Below are 25,951 nucleotides of genomic sequence, written 5' to 3' on the forward strand. Positions count from 1 at the left end.
TGGCTCAGTCCTGCTTTTATTGTTATCACTGAAGGTTTTGCTCCAAGTGATTCTGTGGCACTCAAGTGACCCAATAAACATGTTTAAAAGTCTCCCTGAAAAAGGGCCTCTAAGGCAAATGCAGGGGGAGAACGGGTGACCAATGGGAAGCCGAGGCTGGGCTAGGCATCCGCTCCTTGTGTCTCACAGCAGCAGTTGGGAACCTCAGGCTCTGGCCAAAGACTCCAACAGCAGCAGCAGCAGCACATTGGGAGCCTCTCTCTGCCTCTTGCCAAAGATTCCAGCAGCAGCAGCAACACACACAGTAGGGCATAGATGGGACTCTCTCTCTCTCTCTCCATGAGACACTACAGTAGTCCTGCAGACAAGTAGAAAGGGAAGGGAGAGAAACCAGAAATTACACACAAACAAAAGCTGCTGCATCAGTCTCCCTTCCTCTCTCAAAGGGCTGGTGGAGTGTGTGGGTGTGAGGGGAAGAGCAATTCAGATCTAAGTTGTGCAGAAAAGGTTTTGTTTTGTTTGTTTTTTAAAAAGTTCAAATGTATTTCTCCACTGCAGTGGAAGCCCTCTGACACTTAGTGAGTACTAAGCACGCTACTTAGGCACTGGGGAGAAAAATGATTTCCCGTGGAAATATCCCTATCTGGAGAGTGGGATTCTGCATAGGATTCTTGCTGGCTCTCTTTTCTTCTTGCTATGCACAAGATGCCAGTGCAGAGGAGCCCAGAGCTGAAGAAATCCCAGAGGGAGCATCCACCTTGGCATTTGTGTTTGATGTGACTGGCTCTATGTATGATGACTTAGTTCAAGTTATTGAAGGGGCATCTAAAATTTTGGAAACCTCTCTGAAAAGACCTAAGAAACCACTTTACAACTTTGCTTTGGTGCCTTTCCACGATCCAGGTAAGGAAATATTTTTCCAAGTCCAATTAACTGGGAAGATCTATGTGTGTGTGTGTGTGTGTGTGTGTATGTGTGTTAAGATTTTGGTGTCATCTGCTGAATTAAGTAAATGCAGTATTTAATATGTAAAGGCAAAGGGTTGCAACCACATTTTAGAAAGGGTGAGCAAGTAGCACAAAGCACAGAATTCTCCTGGGAAATGAAATAAAAAATAAAAGTCAACTTCGTGCACTTTCATAGATCAATGCATACATATCTTGTTTAATGTCTGTCACCCTTTTTATATGGAATTCTCAACCAGAATAATTTGCCAATAACAAGTTACATTCTGTTAACTCACTCCCTCCTGTCATGTGCATACACAAATATGCATTGTCACCTCTGAGTGCTGATTACGCCTGTATTTCCCCATCAGATACACACAAATTGATTTTAAAACATGCACACGCACACAGACTATGAAAGGATCCACTATTGCTCTTGCAAAAGCCATTTTATGTTAAAACTAGACTTCGTCCTACTAAAGAACATAAAAGAATTTTGGACTACAGAGTTCCATCACCTACACCAACAGAATCACGTCTCCTGCCTCCTCTGAAAAAATCGCACATTTGTTTGTAGTCTTCGTGTACTTCTTCAACAAGCTTTCTGTGAAACAAGTAGCTATTTTACTGTGCTGCTTTTGTAGCTCACGTCTTTCCCTTTCTGCTGTACATCTTGCTTTCCTGTTTTTCAGTATCTGTTTTTTGTCCTTTTCCTATCCTTTTTCTCTGGCTTTCTCCTCTTCCCTTGTCAAACCTCTCTTAGTGTCTTGAAGTAGCCAGCACACACAGAAGTTCAAACCAAACTTTTTTTAACAAAATCCCAAACCAAAAAAATCTGTTTTAGAACATGAGTTTCCTGGTTCTAGTTTCCTCTGAGACACTTCAGATTGCAACATTCTAGGAATCAGTCACAGGAACTCAGGTAGGACTCCCTTCCCCCGATTTCAGATATTTAGGCGCTTTGAGTGACGCCATCAATGTAAAAAAGAGAACCACCCCCTTCCAGATATCTGCCTGCAAAATGTTTACCTGATATTGTCAAAAATAACAGCTAATATCTATAATGCTGAAAGATTATTGAAAAAATCATATTTTCTTTTTTCAGTATGTCTATTTGATGCATTTTTATATTTACTATGTTTTTATAAGGTTGTCCATCATGATATCAGACTGCCTTCTATGAAACCAGTGAGTTTCACTATTTCTTCTGTGAAGGCAGTCAGTTTCCTTTGTCTTTCTGTTGCTGCCTGAAACACACACTTAAAAAATAGGATATGGTGACTGTAAAGCCACAAAAATCAGCTAGGGGGGATTCTGGGTTGACTGTAGGGTCTGAAACAACTTTTATGTCATTTTAAAAAAATCATCTGGATTTCAGGTTGACAGTTCCCTTTTGATTTTCTTGCCTTTTAATTTTAAAACTTTTATTTTTCAATGGAAGATTGACCAAATGCATTCTAAACAGAAAAAAATTCCCCACATAGAGTGATTCACTATAACAGCTAACCAGCTGCTCTGCTTTTTAGGATGATTTGTTTTGGAACACTTTTCTCAAACCCAAAAGCAGGAAGGTAATTTTTGTCAGGCAAAGACATCAAAAAAAAAAAAGTTAGTATAGATTTGCTCCTTCCCTTTGCTCCTCCCTAGCTTTGTGTAGGACACCCAACTTATATTTCAGTGATTCTTTCAATGTTTTGCTTGTATTGCAGGTTACTTTTAAATCTCATTTCCATAAATCCTCTTTTCATTCCAATCCCCTTTGTGTTCTCTCCCTCAGTCACTCTATGTCTTTTGCCTACTCTTCCCTATGGTTTTTCCTTTTACAGTCTCTCACTCCCCTCCTCTTTTCACTGTCTCTGCAGTCTCCTTGCTCTCATTTCAGTCTGGTTTCCCACCTCTGTCTTCCATCCCTCTTTGTTGCTCCCCCCAATGCACAGGAACCACAATTCCAGTGCCACTTTCTTTCCCAAAACCCAGGAAGCCCCCTCCCCTCATTGTCTCTTTCCTTCCACCTCCCAGGAAATCCCTTTCCTTGATTACTTAAATGTTAACATTTCATTTAGTAATTAAAATGATAACTAAACCCTTATACATTGGAAAGCATTCAGCAAAGCCTGTTTGCAGTATCAAATTTTACATTATTATAATCTGTTTTGCATCTTTAGATGAAAGCTCAGCTTCCACATATAGCCTTGGAAGTCAAGATTTTGTACAAAGTGATCATTTGGTCCACTTCAGTGAATGTTTTAAAGTGGAAAATAAATACTGTTGTCTTAAATCTACAATAATTTTTGCTTTCTTAATTTTTGAAAACTCTACTTCTGTAATTTCCCTCCCCCCCTCCCCCACAAGCCAATAGCAATTTCTCCCATATTGGCTTCTTCTACCTTGAATCATAGGAATACAGCAATTGCCATATCTGATCAGACTCTGATGTGTCAAGTCCAGTATCCTATCGCTGAGAGTGGCCAATACCAGGTGCTTCAGAAGATGGTTAAGAAACTCTGTGTTCCAGAATTGGTCACTAATCTTATGGATCTAGTACAGAGTCGAATTCCTACAAATCTAGGGCCTTGGCTACACTTACCCGCTAGTTCGACAGCTGGAAATCGAACTTCTGGGTTCGACTTATCGCGTCTAGTCTGGACGCGATAAGTCGAACCCGGAAGTGCTCGCCGTCGACTGCGGTACTCCAGCTCGCCGAGAGGAGTACCGCGGAGTCGACGGGGGAGCCTGCCTGCCGCGTGTGGACCAAGGTAAGTTCGAACTAATTCGAACTAAGGTACTTCGAACTTCAGCTACGTTATTCACGTAGCTGAAGTTGCGTACCTTAGTTCGAATTAGGGGGGTAGTGTAGACCTGGCCTAGAATAATAATCACTGGCTCTCAGACTGCATTGTGTCCCATTTCTTGGCCCATATCTAATGCTATTCTTTTTGAAATTCTGTTAGTTGAAGTGGTGGCTATGAGAGATTCTTTAAGTTATGCCTGTCTGGTCATTATTTAAGATTTGAATGATTCCACTCTGTGATTTGCCTTATGCTCAGCTGCCAGATAGGCAAACTGGCTAGTTCTTCTTTTTTTGTGAGGTGTTGGTGTCCATTATGTATACTTTCCAACAGGTGTCCTGCAAGGAGTGTGGGACCACAGTATGAATGCAATAGGTAATTAGACCTTCATCTTCAAAGACTTCCACTATCTTTGCGTGTCGTGGTCTCAGCTGTGATGTCATTTGAAAGACTTTGAGGCTCTTCCAGTGTGCCATGCTTATTAGGAAAGTCCAGTCTTGTCAGTCATAATTTTTTTTTAAACAAAAAGTTATTTGGTGCATCACATCAAGTAAATGTTCATTAAAAAAAAAGATTGTGCCCTGCTTATCCATTTCTGACACACAAACTATCAAATGACTTCTGAGTTCTTTAAAAGTCCTGTTATCTCGGACACAAATGGTAATATATTGTACAGTATGTTATATGTTATCTCAATGCTGCAGTATAAATGTATGGACACAATGTGTTTTTGAGGTGGTGGAGATGAATACAGTTTTAATAACACCTAAGCCAAATGACTGTCCCCTTGTAGAAGAGAAAAAATTAACCACTAGAGATGGGACCTATTTAGAGAGAGATTGAATACCTATAGTTTGAGAGTTGGAATCTGGGATTTGGATTGGTCCAGAATGGTGGTCCGCACAAAACTAAGTTCTGGATTTAGGTTCTGATTGTATCTTATCCCTCCATTGAAATTTTGGGTAGTTTTGATCAATCCCATTCCACCCCTTTTTTAACCCCAGACCAGTCTTCTGATAATAACTAACCACTGTGTTAAGTTCCATGTACTTGTGAAGCATCCAGTATATCTGAGTGGGGTTTGGCAATCAGTTTGCCAATGCCTAAAGAAGAAAGTAGAAGTTGCATAGACTGTGCAGGTTGCTATTGACAAAGAAATCTCCAGCAAACATTTATATCCCATGGCAAAGTTTTATTACAAAACTAAATTAAGGAGGGTTGGCACAGGGAAATTTTGCATCAGAACTAAAGCTCAAGATCAAAGACTATTTTTGCAGTTGTCTGTGTTTGGTTCTGACATCCCACTAGTTAACTCTCATTGAGTTCAGTGGGAGTAGGACCAGATCCAGAATGCCTGTATTTAATGACTGTGGCCAGCCAGCTCGCTCTTTTATGCCATGAAGGAATTTTGGAATGGAAAATGAGACTAATGGGACAGATGAATCCTTGGTGCTACTTTGTTAAAGCAAATGGAGTCACACCAGAAAGGAATTTGGTCCCATGTGGTTCTGGCTGTATTTTAAACAAATATTTTTAGTAAATGTCTGTTTTAAAGAATAAACAATCATAATTTTATCTTAATTTACAAGGAAAAATGAAGGTAAGATAATTACTTTACCATGAAATATAAATTTCAGCTAATGCATTAGATATGTAACTGAGAGAACATGAACAATATGTTGTACACATCTTGTATTTTTAAAGGTAGCCCAGTTATAAATATGGCACCTTAATGTGACACCCAGATTCCAGATCTTCTTATAAAAGGAACGCATTTTAAAATTAGGCCCCAAATGTTTAGGAAGGTTCCCACTCCCAACCCAGCTCCTCAGAAATGGAGTACAATGTTCTGTTTGTAAATTCTGCTATGTTTAACTTGAATGTTTTGGACCACATGAGAACCAATAATTGTTGTTGTTTGTGTAATTTTATTGAAAAACTTTTTATATGTATTTGTTTTAGACATGGGTCTTATTTTCTCTTGAGAATTTGATGGAAGTTGTGTTTCTGTAATAATGTCACACTGAGGATTGTGTGAACATTCTAGTGAATTTGATAATACTTGCTAATTAACACCTTGCACTTCTGCAGGATCATCAATCTGAGGCTCTCAAAGCACTTCACAAACATAAATGAATTAGGTTTTATGTCATGCCTATAGGTGGTAGGAAAGTATTATCTCCATTTTACAGACGGGGAAAGAGGTTTAGCAAAGCTAAATGACTTTTTTAGAGTCACATAATGGGTCTGTCATCTGTGGCAGAGCTGCGGATAGAACCACATCTCAAATAGTCCCACTTCTGTGCTTTGCCCACTAATCCTGAAAAGGAGTACGGTCACAATACCATGTTTAACTTTACAGTGTCATTACTTTGACATACTGTTGGCTGGCATTGTCATTACAATGTATTGGTTGCTGTGCTATACAATAGTTTGGAACATGTTCAGAAGGCCATAGGAGGGTTCTTTTTGGATACATGATTATATGTCTTGGGGACAACACAAGGCATAACAACAGACCTTTTAGTGGCACTGAATTAAAAGGTTTCATACTTTTGAAATGAAAAAGTGCTGCAGTGTAGCCTAATCAATGGTAAAGAGAGATGTGAAGCTGTGTGCAGGAATGGTAAAATATGAACCCTTCTTTGTGTCAACTACAGCACTGAAAAATCCACTTGCACATAATGCATGGTATATTGTCCCCAGTGAGTAACAGTAAGCCATCTATCTCTGCACAATTTGAACTTTGATTTAAAAGTATTCCCTTATGGTTGCAAATATGAACCAATGTATTTCTGTCTATAAATAGACAATAGCATTGCCTCTGCTGTTGCTTATAAGTTTCCCAAGCAACGGCAAAATAAAATTAATAAGACACTTGCCAGTATTACTGTGGTATTCAGAGCTCCTCTGATAGCTTATCTCCAGTGTGTTGCCTTGAATTTTCCCATTTTGGGCCATCACTCATCACTTGTATAAGCCTTTGTCCAGGAGGTATAGTCCTCTGGCTAATGGGTGTCTAGTAAAGTTTTCAGGCTATTTATGAACTCATTTAAATTGGCTGCCTGAAGCCACTTTTACTTTAGGAGGTTAAAGTATATTAGAGGCACCCTAGATAAGAAGGCCTTTTACCTATTCTATCCCCTGGGGGAGATAGAGGAGGGGACTTTCTGAACATAATTCTCTTGTGTTCCCATGGGGAGGGTGTGACGTTCCCCTGTGGTGTTATCCAGACAGTGATTTGCTAGGTCACTCCAATCCTTGACTCTGGGAGCCAGCTTTACCCTGCTCTGCTGTGAGAACCCCCACTCCTGGGCTGTTCACGCACAGCATCTGACATGTAAGCTGCTCCTTGGATTTTGCAACTGAATGACACTAGCCAATATCTCCGGTCCCTGCACAACCTAGGAACCTCCGTCTTGCAGTGTCCAGTTATGCCTGCTGTACATTGCAAGCTTATATGTGTTTGTCAATTTAACAAAGAAATTGATACATGCCAGGCTTGTTATTCCAAGGGGAATCTCTGACACGCTTCAAACCAAACGCACTGCTTCAGGTAGGATAAACAAACAGGATTTACTAACTACAAAGATAGATTTTAAATGATTATAAGTCAAAGCATAACAAGTCGGATTTGGTCAAATGAAATAAAAGCAAAGCGCATTCTAAGCTGATCTTAATACTTTCAATGTCCTTACAAACTTAGATGCTTCTCACCACAGGCTGGTTGGTTGCCCTTCAGCCAGGCTCTCCCCTTTGATCAGCGCTTCAGTCGCTTGGTGGTGAGGTCTGTAGATGGAGGTGGAAGAGAGAGGAAGAGCATGGCAAACGTCGCTCCCTTTTATCATGTCCTTTCTTCCCTCTTGGCTTTGCCTCCCCCCTTCAGAGTCAGGTGAGCATTATGTCATTGCAGTCCCAAACTGACCAAAGGAAGGGGGGTGACTCACTCAAGAGTCCAACAGATCCTTTGTTGTTGCCTAGGCCAGTGTCCTTTGTTCCTGTGAGGCTGGGCTGGGTTTGTCCCATACATGCCCTGATGAGGTGTGAACTACTCCTCTGCTTCTGGAGAGTTTTTGCCTGGGTTTGCTTAAGCTATCAGGACATATTTTCTGCCTCATAACTATATACATGAAATTACAACCTATAACATTACTATAACAACAATTACTATAACATTACCATAACAACAATGCTCAGTACATCATGAGCCTTCCAAAGACACCCAACATGACAAACTTTGCATTGGATACCACACAATCATATTATAAGGATGAACATAGGGGTGTAGGGTGTTCCCCCGAAGTACAGAATGTCACAGAGGGAAACACTTCAAACCTCAGACCTTATGTTTTAGTGGGGAGCAGGAAAATGGATTGATATATAACTGTATAGCTTTCTAGTTAATGCACCATATCCCTGTTGCATCCCTAGAACTAGCAATTTCAGTGGGAATAGATGTGTGGATGAGTTTTCAGAGTATACTAGGATTGGTCTTTTATGTGCAACAGTGTGTTGTAGCACAAGCATTCTTTGCATCCTGTGTGGTGGCAGTGGAAAGAACCATTCAGGATGTTTTACTAAAGCTGGTACAATGGCTTTGAGGCTTGCAAACAGATGCAGTGATGTGAGGGTGTGGTTCTTTTGACCCTTGATGCTGTGGAGTAAAGCTACCAGAGAGCCTCCAGTTATTCTTGCACATGGGAAAAAAAAGTGAGATATCAAGATTTCTGTGTGAGAGAGAGATTAAGCAAGACCGGTGCAAGCTGTGCACGTTCTAGGGAGACAGGTCACATGGCGCCCTCTCTCATATTTTGCTAACTCATTCTTCTGCTCTAGAGTGCTTATGGGCAAACTGGAGTTCCAGTCCATCAGCCATTGAAGACACCAACTTGAGTTCTCACATTCTGGTCCACTCCACTGCGAGCGTTCTCTGTTGCACAGGAGCTTTTCCCCTCTGCATTCAGGACATCTTTCCCCCTTACTAAGTAGACTAAATTGTTTGATACACATTTATATCCAGTGTTTGGGTAATTTTGAGGGGAGAAAGAATAAAGTGCTTGCAGAAGAGGTCTCGGGGACAGGTTCTTGTGGGGAAAAGTTTTGATAACGCCTGATATTTGGTGGAATCTGGTGTATTGTCCAGAAGCATACGTGTGAGCCAAGCATAAAAATTACCCCAGGCATAGCTGTCAGAGTGATGTCTAAACTCCACTAGAGGCAGAGGAATCACTTTTTTTTCCTCTCCCCTCAATTCAAATACTACTTTTATCAATAGAAATATGAGTTGTTATGTAGCTAAACTATATAATGAATAAAATATGACTGATAAATTAACAAGTATGGTATGATTGTTCTGACCCTAGTTTTTAGCTACTCAATAGGGGGGAGGGATAGCTCAGTGGTTTGAGCATTGGCCTGCTAAACCCAGGGTTGTGAGTTTAATCCTTGAGGGGGCCACTTAGGGATCTAGGAGGAAAAAAAAAATCAGTACTTGGTCCTGCTAGTGAAGGCAGGAGGCTGGACTCAATGACCTTTCAAGGTCCCTTCCAGTTCTAGGAGATAGGCTATTTCCATTATAAGAGTTCAGATTCGGGCTGTACTAACTAATTCTCCTGACCAGCACTTCTCTGGTGGCCCCGGAAGTTTCTGAAGAATTAAGCTTTATGGGTGAGATTTTCAGAAATTTGCAGGAGTGGCCTAAACCTCCTTCCATTGAATTCAACAAATTCAATGGAAGGTTTATTATTAATTTCACTGGAAGCATACTTAGGGCAATGAGTGCCCTTGGAATAGTATTTTTAAGTTTTTGTCCATTAATGGTTAAAAGATAACTTCCCAAATGCAAAGCACTGCAATGCTGTCTTACTGAGTCTGCTGATTAGGTTGAAACAAGAACTCAGCTCAAAAGGTGCTAAATCTGAAATCTAATTAAGCTTGCTTGAATGTCAGGATTGTTAATTATTTCATTACTGATCAGTTCAGCAGAAATGTTCAGCTACCCTAGGACTCAAGGTGGAGCCTATTTGCATATTTTTATTAATCATTGACTTTCACCCTTTGAGGATCAAATATGTGTAAGAAAAGGATTTCTGGTATTTTTAATCTACTGTACTGTAACTGTGGACAATAACTCTGATCAGGTGAAGGGATATACTACAGGATCTACATATCGTGTCCATCTCTACTGAAATTTCTGTGATAAACAGTAAATGTGTTTGGTGACCTTAATTAATCCTTTACTGAAGCCTTTGTGATACTGGTGTATAATAGGACGACCATCATCTTGGTCATCCCCAGAGGTTTAACCTAGGTACTCCAGATCTAAAAGCAGGAACCTCTACAGCTTGAGCAAAAGACATTATTGCCAACACCAAAAGTTCAAAAATCATGAGGCAGACCCAACATTTTGTGAGATTGTCCAAAAAAGTTAAATCATGTTTTTTGGTCTGTCTTCTGATTTTTGAACTCCCTCTGCCCACAGCCTAAAGGTTTGTGACAATTACATTGTTGCCAACTTCTGCAAATTTTTCATAAGTAAGATTTTGGCCTCTGTTCTTGCTAGAGGACCCAACTGAGATCCAGGTCGCATTGGCTAGGCTCTGTACACAGTTCCTACCATGAAGAACTTTCATTTTAGTGCGAAACAGCATGATGAATTTGTGACATGGAATTTAGAACCATGGTCCACCAAAATCACCTTACATAGGTGTCATCATATCCATCTGTGCTGGATTCAAACCGGTGACCTATAAGTGAAAGGCTTGGTAGGTCATTAGCAATGCCTGAGGCATCCAAACCCCACTCATTATAATGTTACAGCTTTGAGAATGAGGTTTGCTTTCTGAAAATATATGTTTATTAAATCAAATTTCTGAAGTTTACACAAGTAGCATCTTCCACTCCTTGGGCACACAGGCAAGATCTCCCATGTATTGTTCTCAGTTTCAACCACACTGTATAATTAAATGCCACATCCTGTTCTTAAAAGCTCCCATGAGGCAAAGTTCAAACACTAAATATGCAATACTAAAATATCAAATTCATTTCTAAGTAGTGTTATGCAATATACAATCATTCAAACAGAGTCTTAACACTAACATTTATTTTCCACCACAAGCAGGATTTGTATCTCAAGACCTTTTCCACTTCTGTTATAGGAGTAAGTGGTGTTTGGGAAGGCATTCTGTTATACTCTAGGTGGGCCAGCCCATAGAGGGCAACATGTAATCCACCAGCAAAGTCACGTGACAAGTGTTTGGGAGACAGCAATGGAACATTGGGCATCAGAATTCCTGGCTCTAGGAGCAGAAGGTGGTCTAGGGCAGTGTTTCTTAACCTTTTTGATACCAGGGCTCTGCTTGCCGCCTTCCAAAACTGTATCAGGGAGATCTCAGGGAACAGCGCCAGTCCACAGACCGGTCATTGAGAAACACTGGTGTAGGGGTTGTATCCAAGTATAACAAAATCCCAGTTTGGATCATTAGTGAGGACTGAGTCAGGTTTTAAAAACATTGGCCCCTCCCACTTGAGCTGAAGAACCACAAATGTTAGTGTGAAGGCAGTAGCAGAGTCAAAAATCTCTATATGTGGCCTAGTCTTTAAAGGACAACACAGAGCCATACTGTATTAGTGTGACTTACACATGCACATGTGACATGTTCCTTCTGAAAGGCAATGCAGCAAAGTGGATGAGACTTGGGTCTGTTATATTAGAGTCTGTTTCCAGAATAGCCTTGTTCAAGTTCTCAGTTATCTTATCTGTAAAATGAATGAATGATAGTTATGTCCCTGGGGTAATAATATGAGGCCTTGCTTGCTTAATAGTAAGGGCTGTGAAGGGCACAGAAATATTAACAGCATTAGTGGAAGAGCTAGAACTCATAGCCTCATGGTTTCCAGTTCAGTGAATTATCTCTTTTTCTCTGGTTTTGTGCCCCACAAATTGCATGAAGGAAGGAACTTATTGTGTTTTTGCCTGAGCTCCTGCAGCAGGAACAACTAGTGTTGCTTGCAATAATTTCACAATCGTTGGCAAGACTGGCTAAGGCCTTAGTCCTTTACTTGGGAGCTGTAGTAGACTCATATCCTCTGTGGATTGGGTACTGAGGGGGAAATCTCTCTCTCTCTCTCTCTCTCTCTCTCACACACTCATGTAATAAAATCGAACCTCTAGTGATTCTTGTTAAATGCAGAACAGAAGTTAGGTGTGGAGTTTAAGCCGAGGAATGGTCCCGCTATTGTGGGGAACTTTCCTAGCTTCTGCACTACCCTGGTGAAATGGGCTGGCAGAAGGATCAGAGTCCTTTCAATTTCATTTCAATTCGTTTCATACAATTTAAAGCAAATACAAGTTATATTTAATCAACAATTAATTTAAAAAAGAATAAGGAAAAACGGAAAAGACATCACCCCGCTCTGTGGCAGGGAACATTACAAACAGTGTCTCTGGAATGTCAAGGCAGTTCAAAGTCTATTCCTTGTAGGTCCTGGGCCTCCTTCTCAGGCACTGGCTGTGCTGTAGGGATGCTGCGGGTTGGACATTTGCTCTGGCCACGCACCTCCAGGCTTTGGGTGATGGGACCCTTCCTCCCAGCGTCACCCCCCCATCGGGTTAAGACCCCCCTCCCAGTCTGGCCTGCAAGGACCCTTAGCTGGGGGTGTCTTTCTGCGCTGGGGCCTTTGCCCAGGGTCCCCCTCTTAGCTAGCCCCAATTGCTCACCACACCCGGTTCCAGACTGCTCCAGCTCGAGCCCTAGCCCTAGCTCCACTGTTCTAGCTCCGGCTTCACTCTGCCTCAGCACTGATGCTGCAGCTCTGCCTCCAGCCCCTGGGCTGCTTCTCTGGCCCCGTGGCTGCAGCTGTGCTCCCAGAACACGATCTGCTCTATGGGCTGCTTCCGTGACTCTGCTCCCAGCTCTGACCTGCTTCCTGGGCTGCTTTTCTGGTCCCTCTGGCTGGCACAGCTCTGTTCCCCAGCTGAGCTTGGGCCCCTGCTCTCTCCTTAGCTTGGCCCCACTCTGTCTGACCCAGGCAATTCCAGCTCACCTGGAGGATGGGACCCACCCTGGCCTCCTGACTCTGTGATTAGCCAGCCTGCCCTGTCAATCTGGCTGACCTGGAGCATTGGCCTCTCCCTATTCTTTTAGGAAGTCCCCTTACATGGAGCCCCAGCTGCCTTCAAGCTATGAATAAAGCTCTTTACACTTTCCCTGCCCTGAGATTTATATACATTGTCCCTTTTACTTCTGGAATCAGTAATTGTTTTATGAGACTGCACAGCAATGAGGTGAACACACTGTGAGCCAGGAGGCATAAATATTACATGCCATCTCTCACTTTAATCAAGGTATTAATGTTCATCATACAATCATTTTTAGTGATATATTCTAAAGGAAATGATGAGGAGGGTAGAATTTTGCAAGTACTGACCATCAACCACAGAATACTTGGCTCTTGAATTGCTAATCTCTTTCACTTACAGCAGATTTGCTGAAAGATAGTTATCAAAAATAAAACAGAAATGCCTTGTGCAGTGGGATATTAATATTAAAAGCCCTCAGTGAAGGGGAAAAAACGTGAAGTTCAGGTTAAATACCATAAAAGATCATTTGTTATACTCAAAAAATCAAGCAGTGAGAAAAGTTAAAACTTAGGGTCTGATGCTCAGTTACTCTATTCTGCCCTTGGGCGAGGTATGGGGGAGAAAGGTGATTTAGAACCATTTCTGCACTCCTTGTATTTTGGAATCCAGTGTAAACTGGAGCAGCCTTAGGACTGCTCCAATGTATGTTCTGCATCCCAGGACTCCCTATAAGTAGTCCTAGGAAGCAGAGAACAGTAGTCACAGGGCAGTATACTCCAGCCACACCCTGAGCTGTCCCCAGCCCACCCCATACATCAGGGCTGGGAGCAGTGCTGGTATACAGCACTTGTGTCCACTCTACCATGGCTGGGGAGGTTGTTCAGGGGACATTTTAAGGGGGACATTTCTACACACTTCCTTATGCTGTTGGAGCATTTTGAAGGGACCTTAGTGTACCTGAAAAGCAGTCTCTTAGGATGAAATCCTGGTCTCATTGATTGAGTTTTGCCTTTGACTTTAATGGAGTCACCATTTCTCCCTTAGTTACCATTTTCTAATTGGAAAGGTAAAGCCTATTCAAAAAAGAATTACAAATGAAAATTATATGTATGAATGTATACATCACAGTTTATCCCAAGGTGCTTCATAAACATTAAATATAGTAATCATGTCAGCCAGTTCTGTGGTGGAATTCAGCAACTGGCTAACAGTGCATTGCAACACTACACAAGTGTAGGAGAGAAAGTGAAGAATGCAATCGCCAATGGGATGTAGAAGTAGACAAAAAGTAATTATTCGGTTTGCTGTATGGCCAGGTTAACTCTCTTAATAAGAAGTGCCCTGGAATCTTGATTCTTTAATGACTGCAAATTGTGGAGATCTCCATTTAATATCTTCTGTGAAAGATGGCATCTCTGCTAGCACAGAATCCTTTAACACCCCAAAGGAACACTGTTTTGTTGGTAACTCAGAGGGAAGAGTAGTTCCCATTGAATCACTAAGTTTACTTTCTGCAGTACTTGAGCTTTTCTTCCACTATGTTTATCTTATAAGATCCCTCAAGATCACAGCCCATGGTGGCTACAACTGGAGGTCCTCAAATATACAAGTTAATTTAGAAGTCTGATTTTTTAATTTAACTATTTTTTTAGTGTGAGGGAGATGAGAGGGATTGGTGATGATTCCTTTAATATTTTATTGAGAGTTTTAAATAAGCATGGCTCAAAGGTAATGCAGAATGACCTTGGTATTGGGATCAGAGCCAGTCAAAATGCCATCTAGCTTCTCTGCCATGGAAACTTAGGTAAAGTTGTAGCAGACCTCCAAATAACACACACAGGCTTGTACAGAAGCCCAATGGTGAATTAGTGTATTCAGTCTGGCCCTTAGTCAGGTGAGGTAGTTGATTAGGAATCAGATAACCAAGAGGTCAGTGCGGAGGGGACTTGGTGGGGAAGGGGCAGAAATTTGATTTAGTAAATTGATTTTGAAAGTGGCTTGACAAATGTAATGGGGGAAACCTACAGATAGGAAAAAGAAACCAAAGGCTAATTGGTATGTGCTCTCCAATCAAAGATTTGGTGTTGGCATATGCTCTGTGTTTTGGTTTTGAAGGAGACACATTCATCAAAGGAAATATTGGGAACATATGTTTGTTAGATCCTGGATGACAAAAGCTGCAACTGATAAAAGAGGCTTGCGGTGTTACTTGATCTACTTTCTATGCTTTGGTAATTGACAATTTTGTTAAGAGGATCAGGATAGACTGAGGAACTGTGCTTTCTCCTGTTAATTTGGTCTGATGTCTGCATGCACTTTATTTGCTGCTGCTGAGAAGGATGCATTTTTATGCATAAATTACAGTACTATGTATGGTTCACTCATAGTTAGTGGCAGTCTTTGGAATTTCCTGTTTAGGTTTATTATTCTGATTTATTATACTCATATTTTACCCTTTTACAAGTTTGCTCTTTGTTGTCTATTATTTGATGAGCTGTTGATTTGTCCATTACCTATTCAAGATTTATATTTTGTAATTGGAATAAACTTTGTGTTTGTTTTTAAGCATCATTCATGCTACTTCTGTTGATGCTGTATAGAACTTCCATTGTTTCTATTTGTTGAAAGTATGTAAACCCTGCCCCATTTGAATTTTGCCTCTGGATGCATGAGCTCAACTCCAACCCACTCAGGCCAGACTCCCAATGACTCTGTCATTTGAAGTCACTTGTAGGGGCTCCTTGCCCTATCAAATTCCACAGAGCCAGACACAGGGTTTTCAGGCACAGGGTGTTCCTGGCTTCCCATAGCTCTTTGTGCTGAGAGGATTTAGGATTCTTTCCCAGCTATTTGTGGAAGAATTTATCTGCCCTTCAGGGGGAATTGTGGGAAGGCATTGGAAGACGATCAGCACTTGAGTGATTTAGCATGTGTCTTTGCTGTAAAGTAGGCATGACCCAGCTGGAGTGAAAATAGAGCCTGGGCTCTAACCCACACCCCTAATCAGGTAAATTAGGTTGGATTAAAATCAACTCCAAATGTGGGTAAAAGGTTTCTGTGTGTGGACAGTAGTGGGGTTTTGGACTAAAACCCTTTAAGAACCTGGGTTGACTCTGCAGTGGAGACTCTGCAGTGAACTATGCTATGTCCTAACATAAAATCATAGAACTGGAAGGGACCTCGAGAGGTCATCTAGTCCAGTCCCCTGTACTCAAGGCAGGACTAAGTATTATCTAGACCAGGGGTAGGCAACCTATGGCACGCGTGCCAAAGGCAGCACGTGAGCTGATTTTCAGTGGCACTCACACTGCCCGGGTCCTGGCCACCGGTCCGGGGGCTCTGCATTTTAATTTAATTTTAAATGAAGCTTCTTAAACATTTTAAAAACCTTATTTACTTTACATACAACAATAGTTTCGTTATATATTATAGACTTAAAGAAAGAGACCTTCTAAAAACATTAAACTGTATTACCGGCACGTGAAACCTTAAATTAGAGTGAATAAATGAAGACTCAGCACACCACTTCTGAAAGGTTGCCGACCCCTGATCTAGACCATCCCTGACAGGTGTTTGTTCAACCTGCTTTTAAAAATCCCCAATGATGGAGATTCCACAACCTCCCTAGGCAATTTATTCCAGTGCTTAACCACTCTGACAGTTAGGAAGTTTCCGCCCTTACTGCAATTTAAGCCCATTGCTTCTTGTCCTATCCTCAGAGGTTAAGAAGAACACTTTTTCTCCCTCCTTAACATGAAGCTTGGTGTAGCAGTTTGCTAATCCTGTCTGGGAGAGGCAGGTCTAGGAGTTTGGCTAATCTTAAACCTAGTATTAAAATATTAATGTGTAACTGCCTGTAGTGCAGGCCATCACTAGGGTTTGAATCTGTGATCTTCAGTGCCAAAGCACATTCCCTTCCACTTGAACGGAAGGAGTAACCTAATTAGTTGGCAGTAGTAGGCTGTTATTCTTTATGGGGATAAGTCAGAAGTGGGGGGACATGACACACACTTTACAAGCTTGTTACAAATGCAGGCAGGCTGTGGGACCCCAGGTCTTTTATTAAGATATATGAGCCTATCTGATGTGCTCTTCCATCCTGACTGCCTTTGGAACCATTGGTAATTTCCTTCTGTTCCAAGAAGCTCAGAGTGGAATTATCTAGTTCTGCTCTAGTTACAGCTCTCCTCCTAAAATATATTTAACCACAGATTTTAATCTGCAGGGTATTAATGGTAGTATGCAGGATAATATGAAAATGACACATTCTCAGACACCAAGTCAACAAGAAAAGTTGCATGCATCTCACATAGCAAAACAGGGCTGAAAATAATGAATTTATTTTCAGTAGTCTAATCTAATTACCTGTTTTGTCTATCTAATCTATATCCTGCATAGTGGTGGACTCATTACCCACAGGCCTCTGCCAGCACTTAAGCAAGGGGCATAACATTACTTACATTTAGCTCAAATGCATAGGTGTTTTCAGGATTGGGCCCTTTATACCACGTAACATGACTCACAAAGAAAAACTTGCATCTGACAGTATAGTGTGAAGAGAATGTTAACAAGTGTGTGAGGAAACAATTGCAAACTAAGCTCCTATGCTGGAATTGACACTTTTTGGGTAGATCCCTGGACTGAGTCCTGTTGAAGTTACAGGGCTTCACGTGGGTTTAGGGGGTCCACCTAGGCAGAGTCAATTGTGGGATTGAAGTCTAAATGAAGGGTTAGCTGTAACTTTCCTCCTTTGTAATTTGGCACCATTTTTCAGAGTCAGAGTAACATTCCCTTCCCCTTTTATGTCTGCTATTGTTCTAACTGCAGCACTACAAAATATGAAGTTTTTAAAAAAAATTCATAGACTGTTGTACCAAGTCAGCAGTCCTTAATACACACTTCCTGGCAAAGAAACGACTTAAAATAGGGCCAAATTCTGTACTCCATTTCACCAGTGTAAGTCTGGGGTAACAACATTACAATCAGTAGAGTTATTTTTCAGGTACACTTATATGTAACTGAAAGCAGAGAATTTTCAGACTGAAAATTCCTGCTGTAGTGGAGTGAATTGAATTACTATCATCAGTTACTTAAGAGGGAGAAAATGTTTTCACAGTTAAATGAAAAAAGACACAGATAGAAGTCCAGGTTAGCATGTTTAGGATAAGAGCTCTAATCTATGACTGTAGGTTATTCCTGGATTCCTGCCATGTTGTTTAAATTAGATTCATGACCTAGAGGGGGTGTATGCAGGAAGCCATTGTAATTTTCATGCCTTAGACACTAGTGTATTTTCATGAGCTGAAGTTAAGCGTCTCTGGGGATGCTGAATATCACTGAAACATTTCCTGAGTTCTCTTAAGTGCACAATGGTATGTCCGAGTCTGTTTTCCAAGGACAGAGTTTTTTGTTTAGTTAGTGAGGTCGTAATATAGCTCATTGAACCAATGTAATCTTGGTCTTCTAATTGTTTGGAGAGAAAGGAAGGAAAGAGGGAAAAAAGGCAGTTTAGGAAAAAAGTATGTTGTTTGTCTTGTGAAGAATAGCTCAAAATGAATCTTTACTGTGATTTTTGTCCTCTCTAATGACATGTATTTTTATTAACAAACCCAAAAGCAGATTGTGGCCTCACTACTGCTGTGTGGGAGCTAGTAATCTAGGCTCTAATCTGGCAAAGTACTTAAGCAAGTGCTTAACTTTAAATACGGGAGTAATCCCATTGGTATCAATGATTTTAAATGCTTAAAGTTAAGTACATACTTAAAAGCCTTTCTGGATCAGGATCTTACTGGCCAGAGCCACCAGACTGAGAGTTAGGAGACCGGGGTTCTATCTCTGCCGCTGTCCTGGGGTAAGTCACTTTATCTCTCTGTGCCTCTGTTTTCCTTTCCACCCTCTAGCTGTCTTGTCTTGTAAAACAACTTGCCCAGTGGGGCCCCGATCTTATTTGGAATCACTCAGCACCACTTTAATACCAATAGTAACAACAGGCCCTGTGCACTCCTGAGCTCAAGTGCTGCACCCTCTAACACTCCAGCAGGTGCTGGCCACCCCAAAAAGGGATAGGGCAAAGGCAAGGCTCTGGCTGTTCTGCAGGGCTCTGGGAGGCATGGTATATACCTAGATGCAGTGGTGAGCTGGAGCAGGTTCATACCGGTTCGCGAGAACCAGTTGTTAAATTTAGAAGCCGGTGTAGAACCGGTTCCTAAAGGGGCAGGCGGGTGAGCAAACTCCGGTCCGTGGGCCACATCCGGCCCGCGGAACTGTCCTGCCTGAGCTCCCAGCTGGGGAGGCTCCCCCGGCCCCTCCCCCACTCGCAGAGCCCCAGCGCGCCGCACTGCCGGTGCCAGCGCTCTGGGTAGCTCTGCAGCTCCTGCTGCTTTGAGTGGCATGGTAAGGTGGTGGGGCTGCGAGCTCCAGCGGCCGTGTAGCATCCTTACACAGCAGCATGGTAAGGGGGCTGGGCCGGGGCTGGGAGGAGGGGTTGGATAAGGGGCAGGGAGTGGTTGGAGGGGGCAGAGGCTCTGGGGGGGGGGCAGTCAGGGGACGGGGAATGGGGGCGGGGTTGGGTAGCCGTGGGAGTTCTGGGGGTCTGTCAGGGTGATGGTGGATAGGGTTGGGGCAGTCAGGGGACAGGGAGCAGGGCGAGTTGGGCAGGGGGTGAGGTCAGGGTGGGGGGTCTCGGGAAGGGGTGGTCAGGGGACAAGGAGCAGGGGGGGTTGATGGGTTGCGGGTTTTGAGGAGGGCAGTTGGGGGCAGGACGTGGGTTGGGGTCGGATGGGTGGGGGTGGGGAGAGACAGGCACGTGGGGCTTGTACTCACCGCGTGGTTCCCTACCGGGTCTTCGGCAGCACTTCGGCGGCGGCAGGTGTGTGTGTGTGTCTTCACTCTTTCCGGGTGAAGTACCTGCCACTGAAATGTCGCTGAAAACCCGGAGCGAGTGAAGGTCCCCCTGCTGCTGAAGTGCTGCCGAGGACCCTGTAGGGAACTGGTTCTTAGGATTTTGGGAGCTCATCACTGCCTAGATGCCACGCTCTAAGTACACCTCTACCCCGATATAACGCGACCTGATATAACATGAATTTGGATATAATGCAGTAAAGCAGCGCTCTGGAGGGGCAGGGCTGCATGCTCCGGCGGATCAAAGCAAGTTCGATATAACGCAGTTTCACCTATAATGCGGTAAGATTTTTTTCCTCCCGAAGATAACGTTATATTGGGGTAGAGGTATAGTTCCTTGTGTGACATTTTTGCAGATGTGAATGTGTGAAGCGAGGGAGTGCTTCTTGATCCAGTCAGTCTCTTCCTCCCTCTCAGCTAATAATAAATTAATGAGAGTACTTGCATCTGGGGATCTTAGGGTACTTTCACTTACTGGGAGGTACATCCATAGTATTAGTCTCATATTACAGATGGGTGAACTGAGGCACAGGGAGCTTAGGTGACTTTCTCAGTGGTAGAGCTGGGAATGGAGCCCCAGAGTCCTCACTCATAGTCCTGTGGATTAGACACAGGCACCTTGACCCAATTTGTCACTGTCACTCCAGATGAATTATATTTGGTAGGTATGATCCCAGAGCTCCTTTTATGGTCCAGAGAAGCCATTCCATTGCCACTTAAAGGAGTACCAGCCAAGCAGACAGGAAAAGCTGTCCTAAGGATTTGGACCAAACCCAGCACTCACAGAGGTTGTGAGGTCAGACTGAGAGAGGTATTACATTCAGGAATTTGTTGTTTTCCACAGATCTGTACTTCTTGTGCTTTTAAGAATAAAAGTGTTTGTTTGTGGTTAAGAAATACCTTTGTTAAGCCTGCCACATTTTCCCTGAAGGGTGTGACTAGGAAACTGGAGTTGCCACATTGAGGTGGACTCAGGGGCAGGGAGGAGTGATGGGTTTAAGCAACAGAGAGTTCAGGAGGACTATGGCACTGCTTCTGAGGTCTAGGCAGCTGGATTGCAGAGTCCTACTGCCCATGAAGGGTATCAGATGTGGTGTCTGCTCCTGGGAATGTGCCTCACAGATCCAGGAACAAGTGACGAGTCACTATCCAGACACAGGGGGTTAGTAGCACGTGGGATTCAGTAGTTGGATCCAGTGCTTAATTTGTAATGAAAGAGGTGCTGGGACATAAGCAGGTTTTTTTACTTTCATAACTGATGCGGTCAGCCCAGCTGTGCCGGGCTATGAACTACCAAGCCTAGAGGTGCGGGGATTCAGTCTCGGCAAACCCCAGCACAAATTAAGCACTGGTTGGATCCAGTCACTATAGACAGACTGTTCATTGAAACAGGAGGGCTGGCCTAAGTTGTAATAGTGACTACAGGTGTGTTTATGAAAAAAAGTTGCTGCAGTTACATTTGATGAAGTAATAAAGCTATATAAATGTAAGCAGGGTCTGAATGAATGCTTCCCTGACAGCTAGCTGAGAGGGGGAATGACTTGGGTGTGTTTATGTAAATACAATTTGCTCCTGCTCTGCTTTCATATTCATCAGATACAGTGGTGTCAAAGTGATCAACTTTGGCTGGTATTGGGTACAAATCACCTTAGTACTGAATGCAGCAGTAGTGAAATATGGTTACCGATGTTGTAATTTTTGTAGGATTACAGGAAAGCAGGACTGGGTTTAACCTGTCCCAAATAAGGGGGCCACCCTCAGATGAAAGAACCTCATTAAGCCAGGGGCTTGAATGTCAGCAGTCTGTGAAAGGAAGGAAGGTATTCCCAGCCAGGAGGCTGTACACCCTCATCAAGGATCCTCCCTAGACTGGTTTAACCTGTTCCTCCCCACTGTTCAAAGAATAGAGCTAAATAGCTTTCATTAGGTGCCTCTTTGTTAAGTTAAATGTCTAATCAGAGCTGAATCAGTTGTTATAGGACTGTTTTTCTGCCTTGCCTGTTAAGAGCTAAAAATAACTGAGAGCTGATATCACTTGAGATGGGGTAGTGTTTCGGCCCGGCCTGCAAAGAGCTGAAAATTACTAAGAGACTGATGTACAGAGGTCACGGCACGTGGCAGCAGAAGGCGACTGACAGCTGGTGAATGAGTGGTTGGTGCGGTGGAGAGGTGCAATGAGTGGCCAACAGGGTGGCTGGTGGAGAGGTGTGGTAAGAGCAGTGAGCAGGTGGCCAACAGGGCAGCGGTGGAGCGCTGCGATGAGTGGCCAGCAGGCTGGTTGGTGGAAAGGCACGCTGAGAGCGGTGAGCAGGCGGACGGCAGGAGTGGCCAGCAGGGTGACTGGCAGCAAGTGAGTGCCTGAGCAGTGGAGTGAGTAAAGTAACTCTTTACCCCAACCAAGGGGGAGGTGAACTCTGCAGATGCACCTCTGAACTCTGGGTCTGCATTGACCAACTGTCAGCAACTGTGAGTGGGGTGCAGAGAAGGGTTGGGCATGTGAAAGGGTCTTTTGGGTTGCTGGACTTAAGAACCTGAGGGGAAAGGAACCCTGCCCAACCTACTTGGGAGTGGGTCTTTTACTCATGGTTTATGTTTATGAACCCTGTTTGCAGTGTTTTCCCAAATTAAAGCCAAGTTACTTCCCTCCTTTTAATAAAAGTTTCTTTTCTACACTCAGACTCTGTGCTTCTGAGTGGGGAAGTATTGCCTCTCAGAGATGCCCAGGGATGGTGTGTAAATTTCCCAGGTTACTGAGTGGGAGCTTGAGCTGGTTCTGTGTTGTATCAATGGAAAGGAACCCCTAGATATTGAACCCGGCCCTCGGTGCTGCTGGCTCCACTTGGCAGAAGGGTTACATAAAGAATAGAAGGAAAAATATTTAGTTTAGTTAATATCAGAAAGTTGAAAAAGAAAAAAATATCTAAAAGTATTTAGCGGAAGACATGCTATAACATACACTTTTTTTAAGTCTTAGAGGCTACATTTCTTGTAAAATATTGAAATGATTTATGTTCTTTGGTGCTACCACAGTAAACATAGATATAACAGTTCCTTTAGATATAACTAGATATAACTTCCTTTAGGAAGATTTATATTAAAGGCCAAAGCTAAAGGCCATTAAAGTTAAAAGCTACAATGGGGCAGCATTCAAGTGCCTAATATAAATTAATAAGAGTAAGGACTATCTAAGTTAAGACTAGCTTCAGCATTTGTTTATTCTCTCCTAGATATGCAGATGTAATTTTCATTATTATTGACAGTTAACCTTATCAGAAGGAGAATAGTCTGCTTTTGCTCTCAGTGAGACAGCTTGGGTCATTTGTATTACTGTTACATAGTTTATATGATCTCTTAAGGGTTATGCTTTTTTTAATGGTTTGGTGGATTTGTGGTTTGGGTGTGGTTGATTTTTTCCCTAAGCAATACCGGAGTCTTATCAAGATCATCAGTGGAAATTCATTAGTTCTTATACTTATTCTCTGAAAAACTCTGCTTGATTCTTGCAAAAAAGTGAGAAAAAAACAGAGGAACAAAAAGCCTGACTCCAATCTCCCAGCTGTAAATCAGGAGTAAGTCAACTAAGTCAGTGGAGTTGCCCTGGTGTAAAATAAATGTAAGGAAGAGGAGAAATGGGCCCCATGTCAATTACAAGTAAAGAGGAAATGAAAATTTGCAGAGTAGGACAAAAATATAGGATTTTAAGTGCATAATGGGAAGGAGAGATGGTCATACCATATTTCTTTTCCTAATGAGAAATTAACTTTTTTTCTATCTGTTTAGCCTAGCAATACTTCAAGTATTTTAACCTACATTTAGCCAAATCTAAAACAATATTATGTACTCTGATACTTTGTGCGTGTTTATTTTTTTTAAACCCCTAGGAATATGCTGACTTTACATATGTGCACGCAATTCACTGATCTCCTCACTCATTCCTTAGGGAGGATGAAAGAAATATTGTACCTTGTTGAAAATCTGACTCCCTTGGAGAAGGTCAGAAGGGGAGAAAAATGGCAGCCTGCTATGATATATAAACAGCCATTAGACATAGCCTGAAACTAGGTTAGCACAAATTCTGCTGACTTACTCTGAAGAGGCTGTCATTCACTTGGAAGAATGATTGTATGTGGACTAACAGGTTCCTGAATGCACATATGTAAAGGTATAAGATGTGCAGTGGGGCTGTGCCACACGATCCCAAATAGAGATGAAAAAGTAACTGTTCTGACAAACTAATATATTTGTGTCTTTCTTTACATTTTCCAATTACAATTACAAATGCTTTAAGGAATCATTTATGGGACCAAAATAATACAAGATCTTGTCTCTTTGTGGGATTTCTACTCTTCAGAAACTAATGAGAAAACCAGATTTGTTGTTGTTTCAGCCCTACAGATGGATCCCTGAGGCATTTAAAAAGCCCATGGAAAATGTAAATACAAATAAACATTGAGACCATTATCCTCAGCCCCACTCCAACCTTTGTGTCAGCACAAAGAGGATGGGGATCAGCGCTAACAGGGCAGCTAGGGATTTCACCAGTGTGAGGGGAAACGCCAGCTGGTGTAGATCAAATTATGAGCCTAGACCTACTTTCACAGAAGTCAGTGGTGAAACTCCCATTGACTTCAGTGGGAGCAGGCCAGGCACCAAGAGTTTTGCAGAGGTTTTCTGGTATTTGCAGAGTGTTAGGATAGCAGGGATGTGAATGCACTTCAGGCGGTCCCGGAGATATTATATAAGTCAGGGCTATGGCACTGACTCTGAAGTTTCAGTGGGCATGTCCTCTGGGCTGCAAATCTGAGTTCCTCACAGAGGAGAACATCGTAATGGCCATACTGGGTCAGACCAAAGGTCCATCTAGCCCAGTATCCTGTCTACCGACAGTGGCCAATTCCAGGTGCCCCAGAAGGAATGAACAAAACAGGTAATCATCAAGTGATCTATTGCCTGTTGCCCATTCCCAGCTTCTGGCAAACAGAGACTAGGGACCCAAAAGGTCTTTCTAACTAGAGCTAGCCAAAGAATTAATTGCAGATGATAATTCTTGTGAAACTTGACAGTTTCACATTTAATAGTGCCTAGTTAATTTTTAATTGTTCAAATAATTAATTATTCAGTCAGTTGTAATTCTGACCATTGTTGAACTTTTCGTGTGATGGTTGTACATTTCTACAGCAATCTTCTGGGTACTTTCCGTTCTGATTGGGCTAGACCAACCCAGCCTCTGCTGTAAAAGGGCCAAATTATACTGGAAAAGCATAGGGATCAAGAGAAATGTGTGTTGTTTAAAGTTACTTTTTCATGTTCTAGCTGATTTTAACAATCTGTACAATTACCAATGAAATTCTTTCTTTTACATAAATTACTCAAAGTGAGCAAATTGAAAGCAAGGGCAACCATGTTTGTTTGTTTGTGTGCTTTTATTACTGATTGCATTAATCCTCCTGCTTGGCAGGAAGGTGGTGTTGTGTTTTGGTTTTTTTAAAGTTAATGTACTGATTTCATTTTTTAAACATCTACTTTTCAAATTATTATAGGGTTTGCTTGTGCTGCAGCCCCTCCCTCCAACTCAATGGAATTTTGTAACCCCAAATAGAATATATCAATATTTAAGATGAACAGAAATGTTTCCTTCCCTCCCCTGGCTTCTTAAAAATTGCTGAGTGTTCACACTTACATCATGATCTTTTGATTTTCCTTTTCCATCTTCAGAGCCATGAACTAGCGATCTGACATCTATTAATCTCCTGCTCTGACTATCCTGGGTAGGTGATGTCATATTCGCTTATGGTCAGTGCTGGAGCACGGAGTGCTGTCAAATGGGGCTAATGTAAGTCTGTGTACAGCAGTGCTACTTTATTCTTCTCCCATCCACCTTCGTGCTGGCAGGTTAGCCAGCAATGATTAACCATGGTGCTTAGATAAATGCTATCCAGATTGGCATTACTCGGATTTGATAGATAAGGCACATTCAACAGGCTTCCACACCATGAAAGCTATTAAAATATTTCTGTGGTTGTTTCCTGCTGAATTCCATTCTTGGAGAAGAGGTTATAATTTGGCAATGAATGGCAAATGTCATTTTTTCCCCTATGAAATAGTAAGTCTCTGTCTTCTGTTTCTCTAAAAAGCGACAAAGAGTCCCGTGGCACCTTATAGACTAACAGATGTATTGGAGCATAAGCTTTCGTGGGTGAATACCCACTTCGTCAGACGCATGTAGTGGAAAT

General features: G+C 42.3%; 1 protein-coding gene across 1 annotated transcript in view; it reads left to right on the forward strand.

Annotated features, from left to right (window-relative positions):
- The first annotated feature begins 316 nt into the window (after nucleotides 1–316).
- The window catches only part of HMCN1 (hemicentin 1), a 329,872-nt gene continuing 304,237 nt past the window's right edge, over nucleotides 317–25,951 (forward strand). The window contains 1 exon segment of the mRNA XM_034778414.1: nucleotides 317–903. Within this exon segment, the coding sequence (XP_034634305.1) occupies nucleotides 618–903 (286 nt within the window). The 5' untranslated portion in view covers nucleotides 317–617.

The sequence above is a fragment of the Trachemys scripta genome, chromosome 8 (assembly GCF_013100865.1).
Source record: "Trachemys scripta elegans isolate TJP31775 chromosome 8, CAS_Tse_1.0, whole genome shotgun sequence".
NCBI classification, from domain to species: domain Eukaryota; kingdom Metazoa; phylum Chordata; order Testudines; family Emydidae; genus Trachemys; species Trachemys scripta.